This window comes from Trachurus trachurus (genome assembly GCF_905171665.1).
Source record: "Trachurus trachurus genome assembly, chromosome: 4".
Classification (NCBI taxonomy): Eukaryota; Metazoa; Chordata; class Actinopteri; order Carangiformes; family Carangidae; genus Trachurus; species Trachurus trachurus.
In genome coordinates this window covers 32,006,014-32,027,250 of record NC_139898.1, presented here as the reverse complement: position 1 = coordinate 32,027,250, position 21,237 = coordinate 32,006,014, and the positions used below count along the sequence as shown (strand labels likewise).

At 42.6% G+C, this 21,237-nt stretch overlaps 2 protein-coding genes across 2 annotated transcripts; one reads left to right on the top strand and one right to left on the bottom strand.

Annotated features, from left to right (window-relative positions):
* Positions 1–333: 333 nt before the first annotated feature.
* Positions 334–11,856, bottom strand: reep6 (receptor accessory protein 6; the record flags this gene model as incomplete). The annotated part of the gene is made up of 6 exons (XM_083970029.1): positions 334–360; positions 3,402–3,541; positions 4,593–4,761; positions 6,826–6,964; positions 8,859–8,952; positions 11,724–11,856. 6 exons carry the CDS (start codon positions 11,854–11,856, stop codon positions 334–336), a joined length of 702 nt encoding a protein of 233 aa, XP_083826155.1.
* A 1,057-nt stretch (positions 11,857–12,913) lies between these two features.
* Positions 12,914–17,829, top strand: LOC310984956 (tetraspanin-33; the record flags this gene model as incomplete). Its single annotated transcript, XM_083970339.1, has 8 exons — positions 12,914–12,970; positions 13,091–13,148; positions 13,566–13,690; positions 14,659–14,733; positions 15,068–15,163; positions 15,645–15,773; positions 16,645–16,806; positions 17,680–17,829. The coding sequence occupies 8 exons, from the start codon at positions 12,914–12,916 to the stop codon at positions 17,827–17,829; spliced, it is 852 nt and encodes a 283-aa protein (XP_083826465.1).
* Between the last annotated feature and the right edge of the window lie 3,408 nt (positions 17,830–21,237).

The following is a 21,237-nucleotide window of genomic DNA, read 5'->3' as shown; positions in this document are numbered from 1 at the left end:
GAAAATATATATATTTCTGTGTAAATGTGTTTGTCAGACACACACCAGTCAGATATCGGCTTTATTCTCATTGATTAGTTCTTTTTTATTTCTGATCATAATGTGATTTTTATGTGAAGGTCATGATTTCATTCATTAACAAATCAATAAATAGAGAATATGAGTAAATCAAATAACAGCAAAATATGATGAAAACAATGTGGAGCACCCAGAACCAGCCAGTAGTACACACACACACACACACACACACACACACACACACACACACACACACACACACACACACAGTTGCAGGGAGGTGTCGCCCCCTGGTGGAGACAGTCAGTCAGTCGGTCACAGGCTGGTCTGGGTGCTCGTCATCTAAAAAACAAACATCCATAAAAACAAACCAAGAGACAGTGAGAGGACGATTCACACTGAAGCTTTTACACAAACGTGATACAAAAGGAAATCAGTCTTTGACAGGAGGAGTTCTTCCTCTTCTGCTGCTGCTGCTGCTGCTCATTCCTCACAGTCTCTTCTTCCTCCTCCTCCTCCTCCTCCTCCTCCTCCTCCTCTTCCTCCTCCTCCTCTGCTACCTGAAGGACTGAGGCCAGAGAGTCTATGCTTTATCAGACTGAAGTGTGTGAGTTTTTAACTCTAAATGGGTATCTGGGAATGCCCTCAAATGGAAATTTCGTTGTATGATATATAGTACAATGACAATAAAGCATCTTAAACTCTAATTATCGGTCTGATTCAGGTCACATGTTCACTGTCTCCAGGAAAACCGACTGTTCAAAGTCACAGTCAGACAATAATTAATAATAATTATAATTATTTGGATTTATCACATTTTACTTTTAATTGGAGTAAATAAATAAAAAAGAAGCTCCCACACAGTCTCACTCTCAGATTATTGTTTTATTGCAGCAACATTTCGGTCAATGTGACCTTCATCACGCATATCAAAACAGCTCAACAATAATACAATACAATATATATATATATATATATATATATATATATATATATATATATATATATATATATATATATATATATATATATATATATATATATACACACACACTGTATATATATATATATTATATATATATATATATATTGTATGTATTGTTGAGATGTTCTGATATGCGTGATGAAGGTCACATTGACCGAAATGTTGCTGCAATAAAACGATGATCTGAGAGTGAGACTGTGCGCGGGACCTGAACCTTCAGGTGAGCTGAGACTTTTCACTCAGCTCTTAACTGGAGTCAAATGAAGCATCAACTAACACATTATTCATGTTAGTCAGTCTTGGTGGTGGGCGGAGCCACAGTCACTTTAACCTGGAGATGAATCATGTGACCTCCATCAGCTCCTGTATTGATCTGATCAATACACTGTATTGGTTGATTATTGAGACACTGAGGGTGATCAGTGACTTACCGTCAGTCTATACTGACTTCATCCTGACGTCCAGACATAAACACACCAGTAGAAATGGAAAATACAACGTCACATCAACACGTCACAGACTCACAACTGACAACAACTAACAACACAACAACAGATAGGAATAGACAACAACAGATAAAGCAAACAACACAAGAACAAACAACAACAGCCAGCAACTCTTAATTGCTGCTTCTGTTTCTCCTTTTGAAAACCAATCAGCTGATCAGTGGAGTGTTGATGCTATTACAGCAGCAGGAGACGAGTGTGTGTGGGGGTTCAGGTGCGTTCATGTGTATTACTGTAATGTGTGTTAAAGGGATAGTTCACCCAAAATTCAAATTTCACTCATTATCTCCTCCCCCTCATGTGGACTAAGGGCTGGGATAAGTTTCAGAGTCCTCCGTGGCTTCTCTGAGTTACAGCGGGGCTCCGTGCAGCACTGCATGTCCATATGATGGTTGCGAACGGAGCTCACTTTTCTTCGTCCAAAAAGACACACCAAAAAACATCCAAATACCTCCATAGTGCTCGTCTGTAATGTCCCTCTTGTATTGAAGCCCCGACATGAGAAATTGTTCCGGAAAAAATTTAATAAGTCTATATTTTAAGCTTGTTTGTAGCGGAAGCTCCCAGCACTGCTCTTCCTGGTCCGTCCAAATCTCGCGCGATTTGCACTGACACCCAGTTCACGGCTCCGCAAATCGCGCGAGATTCCGGCAGAGCAACACTGGGAGCTTCCGCTACTAACAAGCTTAAAATATAGACTTATTAAATTTTTTTTATTTTTTTTATTTCTCATGTTGGGGCTTCAATACAAGAGGGGCATTACAGATGTTTTTTGGTGTGTCTTTTTGGACGAAGAAAAGTGAGCTCCATTCGCTACCGTCATATGGACATGCAGTGCTGCACGGAGCCCCCCTGTAACTCAGAGAAGCCACGGAGGACTCTGAAACTTCTCCCAGCCCTTAGTCCACATGAGGGGGAGGAGATAATGAGTGAAATTTAAATTTTGGGTGAACTATCCCTTTAATGTGTGTTCAGGTGTGTTCATGGTGGAGGGTCCTGCTGCTGCTTTAGCTTTAATTCTAACTCTCTTCACAGCACAGTGACAGTGACCGTGACTCACGGCGCTAAAACTCACCACTGTTAACCCAGGAAAGGCTGGAACAGGTAAGAGACAGCTCGTTAGCACAGGTTTTTTTTTTTTTAAAAAGTAGCTACCGCTTTTTTCTAAAATTTTTAAAACTTTTTGGTTAATATTTTTGTGGGAATTTTTACCACTTTTTTCTAGAAATGTTTCAACTTTTTTTTGAGAAATTGTACTACTTCTTTTCCAAGGCAAAAATTTTTCATTTTTGCCTTTGTTCACCCCCTACCTATGCTCCGACGCACCTGTTTTTCAAGATTTTTTAGGTGTGCATCAGCTTCCACACTTTGACTACTTCTTTTCCAGAAATTTCTCTATAATCTTTCAAAAATGTACGCCAAATTTGACCACTTTATCTAGAATTTCTTTGAGAAATTTTACCAGTTTCTTCTAAAAATTTTTTTTTTTTTTTTTAAATTCTACCAGATTAAAAAAAAAAAGTACAGTTTTTTTTCAAAATTTTTTAAAACTTTTTTGTTTATTTTTTTGTGAGAATTTTTACCACTTTTTTCTAGAAATGTTTCAACTTTTTTTTGAGAAATTGTACCACTTCTTTTCCAGAAATTTCTCTATAATCTTTCAAAAATGTACGTGTATTTCTGGTGTTTGCTTCAGTGGGGGTCCGTGGTCTAATTTGTGTCAATTTTGGGGTCCTTGATATAAAAAAGTTTGAGAACCACCGGTCTATGTGATACAAGAATGTACAGTTCATCACCTAAAAAGCAGTTTACCCGCTACAAAACATTAGACTACACCACTGATGTTACTGGTGTTACCGTAGCAACAGGTGACAGGTGACAGGTATACGTACCGGACGCTCATCGCTGGGCTCTGATGGAGCGGCTCTAGCTGCCAGCGCTTCTGTGGACGTGCTCGGTAAACTCCTGGGTTCGGACTGAGGTCCCGGCGCCGGCGACACCAGAGATTTGTTCTTGATCAGCGTGGACAGCACTGCAGAGAGACAGAGAGAGAGAGAGAGGACGGGTCATCAGAGTCTTCCTCTTCCTCCTCCTCCTCCTCCTCGACCTTAAAGCTGTTAGCTCCTCCTACTTTCTTTTTAAGTCCTCAATAAAAAAAAATGGATGGCCAACCGAGAAATTAAACCAAAAGAGCCGTGAAGCACCAGATTACTGTATTGTTTGTTTGTGTTGTTTCTGTTTGGGACCTAATCTCTTGTTTTATCTATTTCATCTTGTTCTTTCTCTTCAATGTTGTATGTAGAGTCTGTGTGCCTTAGTGTCTTTCTCCCATGTCTTTAGTCCATGTGTTGGGTGTTTGTCTTCCTTGTTTTAAATCAATGTGTACTGTCTACCATCAAATAGGACCACAATGGAAATAAGCCTTTGGGCTTTATTGTGTTTTTAAAGGGATAGTTCACTCAAAATAGAAATTTCAGGGGGTCTCGGCATAGCAGTGCATGTCCATATAACGGTTGCAAATGGATACCAACTGTCTTTGTAACAAAAAGACACACCAAAAAACATCCAAATACCTCCATGCTGCTCGTATGTAATGTCCGTCTTGTATTGAAGCCCCGAAATGCGAAATTGTCCCGAAAAAAGTTAAATAAGTCTATATTTCAAGCTTGTTTTAGCGGAAGCTTCTCGAAGCTCCTCTTCCCGGTTCGTCAAATTTGGACAAACAAGCTTGAAAAATTGACTTATTTCATTTTTTTCGGGGCTTCAATACAAGACGGACATTACATACGAGCAGCATGGAGGTATTTGGATGTTTTTTGGTGTGTCTTTTTGTTACGAAGACAGTTGGTATCCATTTGCAACCGTCATATGGACATGCACTGCTACGCCGAGACCCCCTGTAACTCAGAGAAGCCACGGAGGACTCTGAAACTTCTCCCAGCCCTTAGTCCACATGAGGGGGAGTAGATAATGAGTGAAATTTCTATTTTGGGTGAACTATCCCTTTAATCCTTTTCAAACACTTGTCAATTGTTGTTCAATAAAGTTTTCAATCAATCAATCAAACCTCCCACCTACTGTACCTTCTCTGGTCAGGTTCTCGGCGGCGCTCATGGCCTTCCCGCTCAGGTCGCTCACCATGTTGTCGACCGTGGCCTCGTGCTGCAGGAACACGGGCCGAACCACCTTGTTGTAGATGATCTGGGACCCGTTCCACGAGACCGGCGCCATGCACCACAACAGGAAGAGACACTGTGGACACAGAGGAGGACGGACGGACGGACAAGGTCACCAGCTTTTAAAGGAGCAATACGTACTGTAAGACTGTGGCCAAAACTGGTGCTGCAGTTCAATTCAAAATACTGCACCATGTTTCCATCCACACGTTTTTATTTGCAAGAAAGGGATAGTTCAACATTTTGGCAAATTGGCCCATTGCCATAATCCCTATCGTCTTAGCAGTAGGTTTGTTACCTTTAATTGTCAGTGCAAGCTATTTTTAGAACGGCGGAGCAGAGCTGCAAGCTGCACTGCAAAAACTCAAAATCTTTCCAAGAATATTTGTCTTATTTCTTGTCAAAATGTCTCATTTCTAGTAAAAACTGATCTCTTTCCACTTGAAATAAGACTCATCACCTAAAAATGTACTTGTTTTTAGATCATTTTCACTTGTTTCAAACAAATTTTTACTTGAAATAAGTAGAAAAATCTGCCAGTGAAAGCAGGTTTTTTTTGTGCTTGTACTCTCTTCTACTTATTTCAAGTGAAAATCTGCTTGAAATAAGTAAAAAGTGTCTAAAAACAAGCTACTTTTAATGTGATGAGTCTTATTTTAAGTAGAATGAGATTTGTTTTGACTAGAAATAAAACAGATATTCTTGGTAAGATTTTGAGTTTTTGCAGTGTGCTCAGAGCTACGCTACGGAGGCTAATGGGATTTCTTGGTTTCCCTCATCAAACTCATCAAATACACAATCCAAGAACTCCACAACGCTCTGGTGGACAAGTTGTGACCTGCACATTCACCACGTTATGAGATAATAACACAACGTTACCACACAGAGTTGTTTTAGAGGGAAATACATGCAAAACCGCTGATGCACGTTGCCTTCAGGGGCAGTTTTTCATCAAGCAGTCTCTGTATTTTGCCTGTGCACGTTATAGCCTACATCTGACAACTTTATTGTCCCTAACCCACACCACATCCCATAACCCACCGGGGGGGGGGGGGGGGGGGGGGCGGTCAGCACCGCGGAGAGCTCCCCAAACAACCCAGACCCAGAGTTAATAACAGGAGGTTATGGTTTCACTCTCTCCTCTCTATGACGCCGAGTATGAATCACATATCGGACGTCGGAACAATGGGATGACGAAACAATGAGTAATTTTCGGTATAATGGATTGTCGGAATTATGAGCGGGCCCCATTATCTACTCTGTCCTCAAATTCTTCTCCGCTTTCAGCCGTTTCCATCTTTCAAACTCATCTCCTCCTGTTAAGATCCTGGTTTTGTTTTCGTCGAGACGTTTCTGAGAGTCATGGTGACGTCTTTTAATGTTAATAACGTCAGACGTTAATAATCCACAATGTTTGTTGTAGCTGCAGCTCAGTGCGACCTGGCAACATGGATGATGCTGAAATGCTCCTGACTTTGTTGTTGGGAGATTGAGCAACAGGACGAAACACAAAATCAAAACATAAACATGATTTACGTGCTGCAAATAAAATTTAACTTGCCATATACGTATTTCTGACATATTTCTCCTTTAAAGCAGAAGTAAGTGATATATTTGTGTTAATATAAGTCTTAAATAGTTATATCTTCCGACAGCAATCACTTACATAGAGTGTTTGGACTGAAACACGGGTCTGTCAGTCCCTCTGCTCTGCTCTGAGCCGAGGAGAAAACATTTATCGTATCCTACAGTTTTTATCCAATGAGGAGAGAGAACGGCATGCAGGGCTGTGTGTGCAGCCAAGGGACGCCGTGAATGTGGCGACGTAGGGACGAGGACTGTTATGGTGCGTTCAAGGAAACTCGTAACTCGTGTTTTTCCGTCCTGTGAAGTTGTATCAGTTTGATCTGGTACGAGTTCACGGGTCGGAAGTTACGAGTGGCCGTTATAGTGACTTTCACAGGTAAAACAGGTCGGAAAAACACGAGTGGGTTGCCTGGAACGCTACAAAGTCGTAAGTTGTGACTTGAAGCTGTAATTTACGATTTCAAAAGCCTGCCTGGAACGCAGCATTAGCGAAAACGACCGGATCACTCACTTCTGCTTTAATGACCGTTAAAGTCAGTGTAAAGCGCCTCACCTTGAAGGCGTAGTAGAAGGGAAACCAGTAGAGGAAGATGTCGGAGAAGAACTCGCCCAGGCTGAAGACGCCGTACACCACCCAGTACGTCAGCCATTTGGTGTCGTCCTCTTTGTTGGCACTCTCGATGGCTTTGATTCTGCACGGACAGACAACAGGTGACCTCTGACCTTTAACCTGCGACCTCTGATCAGTCGGGACAAGATGCTGGAAACTCATCATCATCATTACAGGAAACGGACTAATGTTCGCATGTTACAAGATTTGACCCTTCAGAGCTACTGTAGGCTAGAGACTGATCTAAACCAAGACACCATGTCATAGAAGAAAATCACATAAACACACTATTACAACGTGTGATTGTGATGACTAATAGATAGATAGATAGATAGATAGATAAATACTTTATTTATCCCGAAGGAAATTGAGTTTCTCAGCTGCACAATAAACATCATCATTCAACACAGAAAAAGTAGTAAAAAATTAGTGCATAGAGTTTCAAAGGAGGTTAAAGGGATAGTTCAACATTTTGGCAAATTGGCCCATTGCCATAATCGCTATAGTCATAGCAGTAGGTTCATTACCTTTAATTGTAGGTGTAAGCTATTTTCAGTACGGCGGAGCGCAGCAGCTGGCTGCTCAGAGCTACGCTATGGAGGCTAATGGAATTTCTTGGTTTCCCTCATTAAACTCATCAAATTCAACATCCCAAAACTCCACAGCGCTTTTGTAGACAAGTTGTGACCTGCACAACCACCACGCTATGAGATAATGACGGAACGATACGAAACGGAGCCGTTTTCGAGGTAAATACAGGGTAAATACGGAGACTGCTTGCTGAAAAACTGTCCCTGAACGCAACGCGCATCAGCGGTTTTGTATGAATTTACCTCGAAAACGGCTCCGTTTCGTATCGTTCCGTCATTATCTCATAGCGTGGTGGTTGTGCAGCTCACAACTTGTCTACAAAAGCGCTGTGGAGTTTTGGGATTTTGTATTTGATGAGTTTGATGAGGGAAACCAAGAAATTCCCTTAGCCTCCATAGCGTAGCTCTGAGCAGCCTGCTGCTGCGCTCCGCTGTACTAAAAATAGCTTACACCTACAATTAAAGGTAACGAACCTACTGCTATGACTATAGCAATTATGGCAATGGGCCAATTTGCCAAAATGTTGAACTATCCCTTTAAATCGAAAGCAACTGGACTTAGTTATTTGTTATTTGTTTCCTAGACAAATAACTAAGTCCAGTTGCTTTCAATTTAACCTCCTTTGAAATACTATGACCTGGGCAAATGAGAATATGCACCGGCCTAGTGCATAGAGAATAAATAAAAACAGTGGCAATAAATAGCCCATGGTAATAAACATGAAAATGCAGGATTACAGTGGAAAGTGCAAGTGCATATACAGTATGTATTGTGGGACATCATTCCCCACTCCCTCCCCTGGCTCTTGGCAGGAAGGACCTCCTGAGTCTGTCTGTGGAGCAGTTCAGTGAGAGCAGCCTCCCACTAAACAAGCTCCTCTGTCCCACCACCAGTTCATGTAGTATAGTGGGTGACTGCTGTTGTCGATGATGGAGAGCAGTTTGGAGAGAGTTCTCCTGTCAGCCACCGACGCCACCGAGTCCAGCTCTGCACCGATGACGGAGGCCAGCTGTCTAATAATGATTTTCTTATTGATTAATCCTCTGATTATTGTCTCAATGAACTGATTCTGATAGTTTTGGCCATAACATTTGCGAAAAGAGTGGGGGAATCGTTTAGCTCCATTGGTAGAGCAGGCGCCCCGTGTGCAGAGGCTATGGTCCTTGCTGCAGCCGGTCCCATATTGAATCCTGACCCGGGCGACCCTTTGCTGTATTCAACCCCCTCTCTCTCTGCCTCCCAGTTTCCTGTCTCTCTTCACTATGCTATCGATTGAAGGCAAAAAGAAAAGAAAAGGAAAAAGAAAGCACAATATCTCAATACGCTATAAGCCCCGCCCACCTAAAAGCATCACTGTCACATCACATTGGACAGAAACAACTCACGAGTAATAGGCCGGATACACGAAGCCAATCAGGTTACAGAGCAGAGCCGCCCCATAACCATAGACCAGGTAGAGACCGGTCAGTGAGACAGCACCTGAGACACACAGAGAGACACACACAGAGAGAGTTAGGACACTGATGGACAGAACAGGAAGTTGTGTAAAAAGCCTCCTACCTCTGATCAGCTTATGTTGCTGTTCACTCATGGAGTCTCTCTCTCTCCTCTCTCTGTCCCTCTCTGTCTCTATGAGGATAATCTGCTTTAACTTTCCTGCTCAGACTCAGCGACACTGTGCACCAGGCACTACACTGACATCATTCATGTCCTGTGTGTGTGTGTGTGTGTGTGTGTGTGTGTGTGTGTGTGTGTGTGTGTGTGTGTGTGTGTGTGTGTGTGTGTGTGTGTGTGTGTGTGTGTGTGTGTGTGTGTGTGTGTGTGTGTGTTACTGATCCACTGTATGAGCATGTGTGTGTGTGAATAGACTTCTGTTCACTGCTCTGCCGAACACACTGATGCTGGATCAGATCAGATCAGATCAGCGTCATGTCTCTGCTTTATTAATCATCTCACTGATCAGATATTCTAGGAAGAAGGATCAATAGACTTATATATAGACTTATATGTCTGTCATACATATCCATCTACTGAACCAACTTTGCTGGAGATGCTAATTAGTTAACATTACATAAAAATAGAGCAACTGGACTGACATAAGTGTCCACAGCTAACATCTTTGTGATTTCAGATAAAGTAACATACTATTTTTTGCATTTTAAAGCCGTAAATTGAAGGATCCATGTGTCTTTGGATTATAAAACACAAAAAACAATAGAAATGTTTAAGAAAAAGAAAAGAAATGGGATTCTAAGGAGTAGATGACAGCCAAATGTGCAGCCTATGTCCCAGAAATTGCAATTGCAAATTGTGAGATTGACATATGCTCAACCTCTCAACACCATTATATCGTATAAATAAATGATAGTTAACAACTGTTTAGGAAAAAACTAACAATCATGTTGAAAAATATTATAATTTCATGATTTCTTAAAGTCATGTGATGCTACAATTGCGGCTAATTAGCCAAAATCTTCAACCCCCTAACAAACTCAAACAACACTCTGTGAGGTGATTGAGTCACATTGTTACAAGCTGGTTGAAAGTTTTTTTTTTCAAAAATCATTCAACCCAAAGTCACTGAATTCAGAGAATCACCCGTTAGCTAACAGGCTAACAGGCTAAAAATAAACAAACCGACCAGAAACTGGTTCAAACCGATTTGATCCACACAGTTTATTTCACGGTAACGTCTCTACAACTCTAACTTGCAAAAACTTGAGACTTCACAGAATAATTATGACTTTTAACTTAATTGAAATGAATGTGGTTTAATCCGGTTTGATCCATATGGTTTATTTCACAGTACAACTCTGCTGTTGCTATGGAAACTGATTAAATTTCGTGGTCCAAAGTCAAACTTCAAGTTCAGCTCAGAAACTTTTTTTTTTTTTTTTAGCAAAAACTTGACACTTCCCAGAATAATTATGACTTTTAACTTCATTAAAATGATTGTGGTTTAATCCGGTTTGATCCACACAGTTTATTTCACGGTAACACCTCTACAATTTTGCTGTTGCTATGGAAAGTTAGATGGAAGTAGACTATGGAAGGATTTTTTTTTTTTTAGCAAAAAAGTGAGACTTTACAGAATAATTACGACAAATTTTATTTAAAACGATTGTTTACTATGTTACGTGGTGCTGGATAAACAGGAAGTGACATAAGACTGGGGTCAGAAAGGGGGAGGGGCTTATGTTCTGGACAGGAAATGTAAACCCAGCAAACCCCAAAATGAGGAGCTAAAAGAGGCTGAAAGTCTGGAGACCGTTGAGTCAACTGACCCAAGTCATCGATCCATCATCATCGTCAATATAAAATCATTATATCGATATTGATTGAGGCCTAGAACACCCACAGGTTCATGTTTTGCTCAGCTCAGAGGAGGATTAACTGAATCCTCTTCACACGCTCCGGGTGCCATCACTGCACAGCGACTATAAACAGAACCTGGAGAACGTGTTTCCATCCAGAATAGTCTAAAGATATATTTACATATAAAGATATATTTTTCTAACTTAACTTTTTGTAATCCTTAAGGTGTCTAGTAAATTAATTTTGATGATCCCCGCGCCAATTATTGTCCCATGCATGTTTTTTTTTTTACCAACTTTTGTAGCCATCTTGGATTTCCGACTGTGAAAAATGAAAAATGAAAATCTATCGGCCTATATCTCCTGAACTATACATCCTACAGAGACAACTGACCCCATTTTCTTTTCGGCTTGGCATGAGGAATTGGTAGAGATGAAGATTGCCATGATTAAATCATGTGTTGTACACAAAAAATAAAAAAAAACACACACACAAAAAAGTTACACAACAACAGCGGAATTCTATCACAGGAACTCCTCAACCAATGCGTCCCATTGACATTTTTTTCCTAACCTTTATATTTTTACAATCTTCAAGATGTCTTGTAAACAAATGTTGATGATCCCAACCTGAAATATTACCCCATGTATGTTTATTTTGGCTATATTGGTTGGCTGCCACCACCTGGATTTCCTGACATGATTGATTGAACATTCCATTGACATGATTGAACATTCCATTGCATGTCTGAACATTCCAATATGTTTAATTTGGCCTTAAGTAGCTTGTGAGGGGTCAAACTAGGGGTTTTTCACGATTCTGAGTTGGTTGCACGCATTATATTAGGTAGTTTTTCAACCAAAACACTCCTTGGTGGTAGAACCTCACAGTGTGGAGAACCTGAAGGAATCGAACCTCAACGTAGCCTACTGTACCTGCTGCGATGATCTTCTTCCTTATCCCAGTTTTCTCCTCCAACTTCCCCAGGAACTCCGTCACCACGTTTTTCTCGTTCAGAAACTTGTCGGCTCGGTCTCTGACGGAGGAGAAGATGTCCAGAAGACCCATGGTCCTCAGCCGGGTCCTGGTCCAGGTCCTAGTCCTAGTCCTGGTCCGGGTTCTGGTCCTGGTTCTGGTTCTGGTCCTGGTTCTGGTTCTGGTCTGGCAGCAGAGAGGGGGGTCGGTCGGTCGGTCGGTGTCTGTTAGAGCAGAGGAGTGAGAGGGAAACCGGCGCCGTGGAAACACACAGACTTTAATCCTCTGACCTGCACCTGCTGTGCCGGGGCCGGGGACGGGGAGGAGGGGGACAGGAAGTCGGTGTCTCTGGCCCTGGACTTCCTGATCCTACAAAATAAAAGAACCGGCCAATAGTAGGCTATTCAGTCACTGTCTCTTCACTGAGCCTGATAGAAAATACAATGAAAAATGGATCATTAAGAAAACCTGACTAATAAATGATAATAAAAATCAATCAGTTCAGTCTGTCCACAGTCTGTCCTCTCCGTCTTCAGTCTGTCTTCAGTGTCTTCAATCTGTCCTCTGACCTGGACCTGCTGACGAGGAGGAGGAGACAGAAAGTAGCCACAGTCACAGGTTTAGTCTGGGCTCTGGACTTCCTGTACCGTCAAAATAAAATAATTTACCAATAATATTCAGTCAATGTCTGTTCACTGAGTCTGATCAAATCCAATGCAATTTGATCACAAATCAATACCTCTAAAATGACATATATATTATCATTACAGTGATGTAATCCAGCAGATTAACACATGAAGCCATGAAGCAGATTGTTATTAGTTATTACTGATTATGATTAATTTATCATCACCTGGGTGTGTTGTGTTGGGTTGTGTAAGTGAAGCTGCTCATGTGTGAAACATTTGGTTGCTATGATGTGATCTGACAGGGACGGTGAGGACAGGAGGACGAAGAGCCTCAGAGGAGGAATGTGTCCAACAGGCTGAGACACGTCCGAGAGAGAGGGGGGAAAGACAGAGACAGAGACGGAGAGGGAGAGGGAGAGAGGCTTGAACAGTGAATAAGAAAGCGAGATAGAGACAGAGACAGAGACACAGAGATAGGGACACAGAGAGAAAGAAGAGACAGTCCTAAGACCTCAGAGGACATGAGAGGATACAGAGCCATCAAGTTCACTTTGTTCTTCTGCTGCTACTTCTTCTGGGTGAGTCTCTGTCAGTCTGTCCTCAGTTTGTCCGCAGTCTCTCATCTGTTTATATCAACATGTGATTGACAGGTAGCTCAGGTCATAAGATGAGACGTGTGTGTGTGTGTGTCCCTGCAGGTTGTGAGTGCTGGGCTCATTGCAGTGGGTGTGTACGCCAAGGTCGCCAAGGAGAAAGGTCGGTATATCTATCTATCTATCTATCTATCTATCTATCTATCTATCTATCTATCTATCTATCTATCTATCTATCTAGAGCAAAATTGAGAGATACTATATATTAGATATAGATATTAAATTAGAGAGAGTGAGTAAAACAAAAATAGAATAAAGGAAGTAATAAAGAAAACTAGAACATATGAATGAACAAATATATGAATGAATACCGGTAAATAAAATCACAAAAATTGCCAGGAAGCTCAACTAAAAACCGTGTGCCAGAAAGTTCCTGAATGTTATTTCAAGTGTGTGTGTGTGTTTCTAAAAACAATTCATTTGAGAATAACATTCATTCCTGAGCCACAAAAAATTCAGCAGACATGTTTGGACTTTCCCTGCTTCTTAGTAATGTGTGTGTGTGTGTGTGTGTGTGTAGATGTGGTTGACACTCTTACAGTCGATCCCGCTCTGCTGTTGATCATCGTCGGCTCCGTGATGTTCCTCATCACGTTCCTGGGATGTTTCGGGGCGCTGCGTAACACCACCTGTCTACTGAAGATGGTAAGATGCCTAACGCCGACCCTTAACCCTGACCCTGGCCCTGGCCTACCTCTATCACCTTAGTGACAACTTCTCATTATTATCACACGTTAAAGGAGACATATTATGCCCCTTTTCCACAAATTAAAATAGTTCCCAGGTGTCTTGAAGGCGTATCTGTCACATACTTCGGTCAAAATACCCCAAGAATCAAACATCACAGCTCTTTTCATCCTCTCAAAACAGCCCTATTCCCAACGGCTGGTTTCAGTGCCTGTTCCTTTAAATGCAAATGAACAACTGCTTGCCCCACCCCTTCTACTGTTACCAGGTAGGGGTGGGGTTATGCAAATTTGAAAACTAGTTATATCATTGCTAGACAATTGAGGGAACAGCTTGTAAAACCTGCAAAGTACAAATTCTTTGTCAATTCTCACATTTTGGGGCCGGAATGGCAAGTCATACACTCAAATATATGTTAAAGAGCCTTCAAAAAGTGACATTACCATAATATGTCCCCTTTAAACGTATTTAATCTCTGAATTGAGGTAAAATAAGTAAGTAGTGAACTGAAACCATGTGAGAAACCACCATCACTGCCATGATCCATCACCATCTCAAAGCAGAACTACTACTTGGCTCTGCCCCCTTCACTCTCACAGTCGGCTTGGCTAGGCTGCTAAAAATTAGCCGGCTAGCAATACCAACATTTGCTGAACACATTTTTTGAACAGGGAATAAAGAAGTATTGTGTTTTGGTATGTTTTTTTGGGAAAAGTCATGAAATTACCTTGGTTGGAACAAATAAATAAATAAATAAAACATTGGTAGCAGCAGGTTAGCTAACGTTAACTAGCATTAGCTCTAGTGTTACATGCTAATATTCGCTAATGGAGGTGAGGTCTGTGGTGGAAACATCGTCCCAGACAGTAACTTTCAGCTAAATACCAGCATTGTGTCTTCTATAACCACCTGGTCTGCTCCTGTAGTTCCTGGGGATCCTGGTGGTCGTCCTGCTCCTGCAGATCGCTGCTGCTGTGGTGGGATATCTCTTCACTGACATGGTAACGTCTCTCTGCTCTCTCTGATGGGACAGAAATCTCCACAAACATCCAGACTCCTGTTTCAAAACACACACGTTTTAGCATCAAAATGGACGAAAAGTAAAAGCACATCTCCTCCAAAATGGTCCAATGGTTCAGCACTATGTACACAGTATCAATATAAGTGATAATAATCATAGTACCTACCTAGCGATATCAACATCATGGGATATAATTAAAGGCATCAGTGTGTATGTAGATGGGCAGGTGTTAAAACCCTTACCTCAGAACTCTGGAGCAGGAAATGTAATCAGTTACTTTTCAAACCAGATGTGATGCTCCTACTATTGTTCAGGTGATGGAGAGGACAGAGAAGCTGATGATGAAGGCCATTGTCCGGTACAGGGAGGACCAGGACCTGGAGAACGCCATTGACTTCGTCCAGAAGAAGGTGAAGAAGAACCACGGTCCAGGCTTTTAGAGTCCATTTAGAGTCTGCTCTGTTAGACTCTGTTCTGTTAGTGTCGGTTCTGTTAGAGTCCGTTATGTTACTGTGCGTTCACACCAAAAGCTTCCAAAGCGTCAAAGGACATATCTATTCTGACAGGTTGCCGTCGAACCGCGTCAGGGCTAGTTACCATAAAGTTAACCAAGACTCATTTTCTCGTCTGGTGATGCTTTGGATGCTTTGGAAGCGTGGCTGACGGCTGTTGACGCAGTCACTCAGTGTCGCCAGGCTCTCATTAAAAATTAATTAACTTCCGGTGTTTTTGACGCTTTGGAAGCTTTTGGTGTGAATGCACAGTTAGACTTAGACTCTGTTCTGTTAGATCCATTCTGTTACAGTCCGTTATGTTAGTGTCTGTTCTGTTAGATCCGTTTGTTAGGTATGTTCTGTTAGATGTTGCACTGAGCCCTTGTTCTTGTTGCAGTTCCAGTGCTGTGGGGTGCGGAGCTACCAGGACTGGTCTCAGAACGCCTACTTCAAGTGTTCAGACACCAACCCCAGCCTGGAGTCCTGTGGAGTCCCGTTCTCCTGCTGCATTCACCTGCAGAACCAGGTGAGAACCAACACCTTGGTGCTTTCAGTTGGTCCCTGTGGCAGGTTTTAACACAGCTTCTCCATCTCTGGCCTTTAGCCCCAGTCTCTTCACTGAACAGTTCTGTAAACAACTCCTCAGTGATACACAGACACACAGTAGGATATCGTCTGCAAATGTGTGAACATTAACCTTAGTTCCTTCATGTGTGAGAACCAAGGGGGCAGTTGTCAGCCTGAGAAGTGAAGTCACTTCCGCGTTCAAAAAACTGCAATCCCCTTGGATTCCTCTGGGGGCTGGTGTCAGAAAGCAGCATTCTCCATAGACCCCCATGTTAAAATCGCCGACTTTACATCCTCAATAAACATGATCAAAGCCTGGTGTCAGCACGTTTTTTTGTCTCAATCGATAGTTTCTACCCCCGCACACACTCTGAGGGGGGTGAATTGTTTTTTAACTCTTCCGTTTTACTGTTATTAGTTAAAATTCTGGCCAATTAGGGCGCGGAAACGTTGAGTGACAGGTCCGAGCAGCTCCGTGGAGGACAGCTGCTTCGAGGCCAGTGGGCGGGTTCTCGGCCGGCCAATCCAACATGGCGCTGTTCAGGCCGCCATATTTGAGTCACAAAAACGACTCCCCAAAACCAATGGGTGACGTCACGGATGCTTCGTCCATTCTTTTTACAGTCTATGGTGAGAACTGGATCAAGAATTTTAAGCTTCTAGTGACTACTGGAGGTTGTGATGTTCCCTACAGCTGAACAGAACAACATCCTGATGATCGATCGCACAGTTTGAACAGCAAAATAAATGAAATAGTTGTTTTTTTTATTTTGAGAAAAAAAAAGGATCACTTAAAAATAAGTCAGTGGCCTGTTGTTGTCCTCCTGCAGACGGTGCTGAACACCATGTGTGGTTATGGGATGCAGCAGCTGGAAGACCGTTCGGCTGCTCAGGACGTCTTCACCGTCGGCTGCCTGGAGACGATCACGTCGTGGGCCAAGAACAACCTGCTGCTGGTGGCCGGTCTGAGCGGAGGACTGCTGCTGCTCGAGGTGAAACCAGAACAGACCAGTTCAGTCCAGTTCAGTCCAGACCAGACCAGACCAGAGCAGATTAGACCAGAGTAGAGCAGTCCAGACCAGTTCAGACCAGACCAGAACAGAGCAGAGCAGAGCAGAGCGAGCAGACCAATCGAGACCAGACCAGACCAGACCAATCGGGACCAGACCAGACCAATCAAGACCAGTCCAGACCAGACCAGACCAGAGCAGTCAGGACCAGAGCGGACCAGACCAGACCAGACCCGACCAATCGAGACCAGTCCACCAGACCAATCGGGACCAGTCCAGACTAGACCACACCAGTCCAGACCAGAGCAGACCAGACCAATTGAGACCAGACCAGACCAGATTAAACCAGAATAGAGCAGTCCAGAACAGACGAGTCCAGAAGAGAGCAAAGTGACCAGACCAATCAAGACCAGTCCAGTCCAGACCAGACCAGACCAGACCAGACCAATCAAGACCAGTCCAGTCCAGTCCAGACCAGTCCAGACCAGACCAGACCAGACCAATCAAGACCAGTCCAGTCCAGTCCAGACCAGACCAGAACAGAACAGAACAGAACAGAACAGAACAGAACAGAACAGAACAGAACAGAACAGAACAGACCAATTGAGACCAGTCCAGTCCAGACCAGACCAGACCAGACCAGACCAGACCAGACCAGACCAGACCAGACCAGAGAAGTTCAGCATAAGATTGTGGTTAACATAAGTTCTGCTTCATCATTAGACACTGAACCTACCAGTTGGTCACAGTTAATGACCTGTAGCCTGTTACACCGTCTCCCACAATCCATCACAGTTGCCATCAGAGTGTGTGTGTCCATGTTCAGCTCTGATCACGTCCCGTTTCCCCCGCCAGGTGTGTATGATCGCTCTGGCCGCCGCCCAGATCGCCTGGATCAAGAAGGTCCGGCAGCAGGAGAAGGAGGACGAGGCGCGAGGGAGAGGGTCGGAGAGGAAGGACAGCTACTGGTATCCCGCTTTTGCCAACTTTGACGACGACGAATGAGATCAGGGCGTTGGCGTTGTCGGTTCCCTATAGATGTGAGGTTGTCATGGAGACGGATCAGGGATTTTGCACCACTGACTCTGGGTCGGATGACGAGATGTGAAACGACGCGCTCTGTTTACACTGTGAATTTATAGACGTGTTGTGTTGTTGTGTGAATGAGTCGTGAATCTTGACACCTCAGCTGTTGCCGGGTGAACAACTACCTCTGTCAAACCCTCTGACATCACTGTGCTCGTTATTTTTAAGTTGATGAACGAGCTGTGTGAATGTGAGAAGTTATATTTTTGTAGATGAATTCAGACATTACACGTTTCTTCCTACAGACTTTGTGCAGTGTGTATCAACAGTGTGTATTTTCTATAGGCCTACTGATGTATGTGTTACAGCTGCTGAGAATAAAGCTTCATTCCCACTGTGATCATTAAAGGTGTACAGAAATGGCCGTTTGTCCTGTTTGTCGCGCCGAGTTGTCACGAGCTGCAACACGAGTTTACCCGAGTAAGGAAAACAAATTTGATTGGTCGTTATCGAGCGGGCGGGATATTCAAAGCTTGGGGCGAGCCCGAGCTCCGTGTGTGTGTGCGTGTGTCAGACGTTTGAATGACGGATTACGGATCCAATATCAGTGGCTGGTGAATCATGTACAGACTGACAAAAAAAAAAATACACACTTTCATCCCAGATTTACTCAAAAATAGAATTTTGCACAAAGTTTGGCCTACATCGTCTGATGAGTTATTACACTAATTATATGACCCAGAGTGGGCTTAAATTCAATTTTCTTTTCTGTACACCTTTAATATGATGATAATAATGTGTGCAACATTAGTGAAAAATTAAAGTGACACAGGAGTTTCCTTTGAGCTATTTTGAGGGGGCGGGGCCTCTCCTAGACCGTGGCTGTCACTCAGCCTTGTCGTTCCACTGGTGACCTCTAGTGGCCGCAGTGGGAACGACACAATACATCACTAATCCCTCTCAGCTGCATGTCAACATGTTATTGTGGCTTCTCCGTCACCGACCCTCGGACCTGCTCACCACCACCAGGTCAAACCCTCCCTGACCTTCTGCCCTGGACTCTGAGCAGCTCCGTTAAGTGTCTTTAAGGAGAGAAACTCCCAGCATGCAAAGCCAGGAGACCCCAGAGGGGGAAAAAAAAGGTAATCCCTGTTGTTGCAGTTCCTCCTCCCTCGGTAAATCTTCATTGTGATTTTAATCTGCGGAGGATTAGCAGCGAGCCACCTGCAGCTGCACGCTTCAGTCTCGTGCGCCCTCACGTTCATATTATTGGATTAATGAGTGCAGCTCTGTGGAGGGGTTAAAATTAGCAGCAGTCCTCCTGTAGCCTCCAGTCTTCTGACCCTCCCCTCTCAATCCTAGTTTTCTTATTCTGGTTTATTACAACTCATTTTTGTCCCTCATACCTACCCATACCTCTGTCATGAACATAGTGAGACGAAAAAGTGTCTAAACATCAACCATCGAGTCTGAGACCAGCAGCTGCAGTTCCTTTCCTGACCTCTAGAGTGAGTCTCCAACAGTGTGTCAGGCTCCATAGACTCCCATATTAAAGGATAATTCCAGGCAAATTCAACCTGGGGCTCCAGTTTCCTATTATTTTAGGTCTAAAAGAAAGAATTTGCAGATTTTCTGCAGTAGTTCTGTTTGCCCCTGCATCGCCACAGCAGCGTATACTGGGAGCGGACCGATCTTAGGCTGTTTACATCCCACAAAACCATAATTTTTTTCTGACAGACGTCAGATGTCTACACTCAGGGGTTTGTTTACTTCAAGAAAAATGACATGTTTGTAGACGGAGCTGTAATACAAAGTCTTGCATGAGAGTCAAGTTGGAGTTCACTATGTTTACAAGTTGTCTGAGGCTCCCGTTTGATTTATCAACAAAGGAAACGTACCTCTGAGTTGATATTTCTGGAGCAGGAGCAATTACAAAGAAAATCTTCAGATTCCTTCTTTTAGACCTAAAATATTAGGAAACTAGAGCCCCAGGTTGTATTTGCATGCCTTACAGCCTGGTACAGAAACAGCTTTGGTCTCCATTGACCACTTCCTGTTTGTAGAACTCACCGGTTTCCACTTTATCAACCACTAAATATGCAGTTAATGACAGTGAACAGGACACAGACAGGAATTACTTCTCTCATTAGATGCAGGTAGGCTATAGACAAAACAGTTTCTACCTGCTCCCAGTCTTTGTGGAGAGAACAGACCATAAACCATAAAGTCTAAAGATCCTAACAACTAAACTCATCATGAGCCACCACGTCACCATCAGTAATGTTTCTGCATTTATTAAATTTGTCAAATACAAACAAACATAAAACACACAAGGTCCAAAAACACAGGTTTCATATAAAAAAAAAAACAGAAAAAAAACATGAGTGATGTTTGTCCATGGCGCTGCTGGATGAGAACGTGTGAGAGTTGAAGATGCTGCAGGTCGCTGTGCTCGTTGGCAGAGGAACTTTGAGGTTTGTGGATCGGTAATGACGAAGGGTCAAAGGTCAGATTAAGGCAGGTCTACGTCGTTTCTAGTTTTGTTTTACTTCACTACTCAACACTACAACACAATGAATGGAACAATGAGACAATGAGACGTTCAAGGAGCACTTTAAAAAAAACACTAAAATGCACACGACAGTTTTATAATGAGATTCAACCACCACACACACACACACGCACTCTCACTCTCTCTCTCACACACACACACACAGCTCAGAAGTTATCTGACTACAACAGGACACACACTCCACACTACACTGAAGGTTTTTATGGTTACTGTTCAAACGGACAGGTAATTATAGTGTTATAGCATAACAAAGATGACTTGAGTTAAACTCAAGAAATAATGAAGTGAATGTGTTTAGTTAAAGAAGCTGAATCCTTCAAGTCCACAGAGATTTGACCCTTCAGAGCCACCGTAGGCTAAAATAAATGTCACAGAAGAAACTCACGTAAACGAAGTATATCAACGTGTTATTGTAATTAATGATGATTTTCTTATTGATTAATTCTTTGGTTATTGTCTCAATGAACTGATTCTGATAGTTTTGTCCATAAAACTTTAGAAAAGTGTAGAAAGAAAAGAAAAGCTCATGACAATATGAACACCTGAACGTGGCGTCGTCATAACAACAAAACTATAACTCACATGCAAACCTGGAAATGTCTAATAAAAGACTGCAATTAAAAGAATCAATAAGTCAATTATCAAAATAGTTATAAAATGTTCAAGTTATCACCAGATCATCTTCATTGTTTTTTTGTTTTTTTTTACATTTTATATACACGTGTATGTGCGTTTATATGATTTTGTGTGACTGTGGGAACAGATAATCAATAACTAATCAATATCTTTATGAACGACTCTGTTTGTGGCTCTTT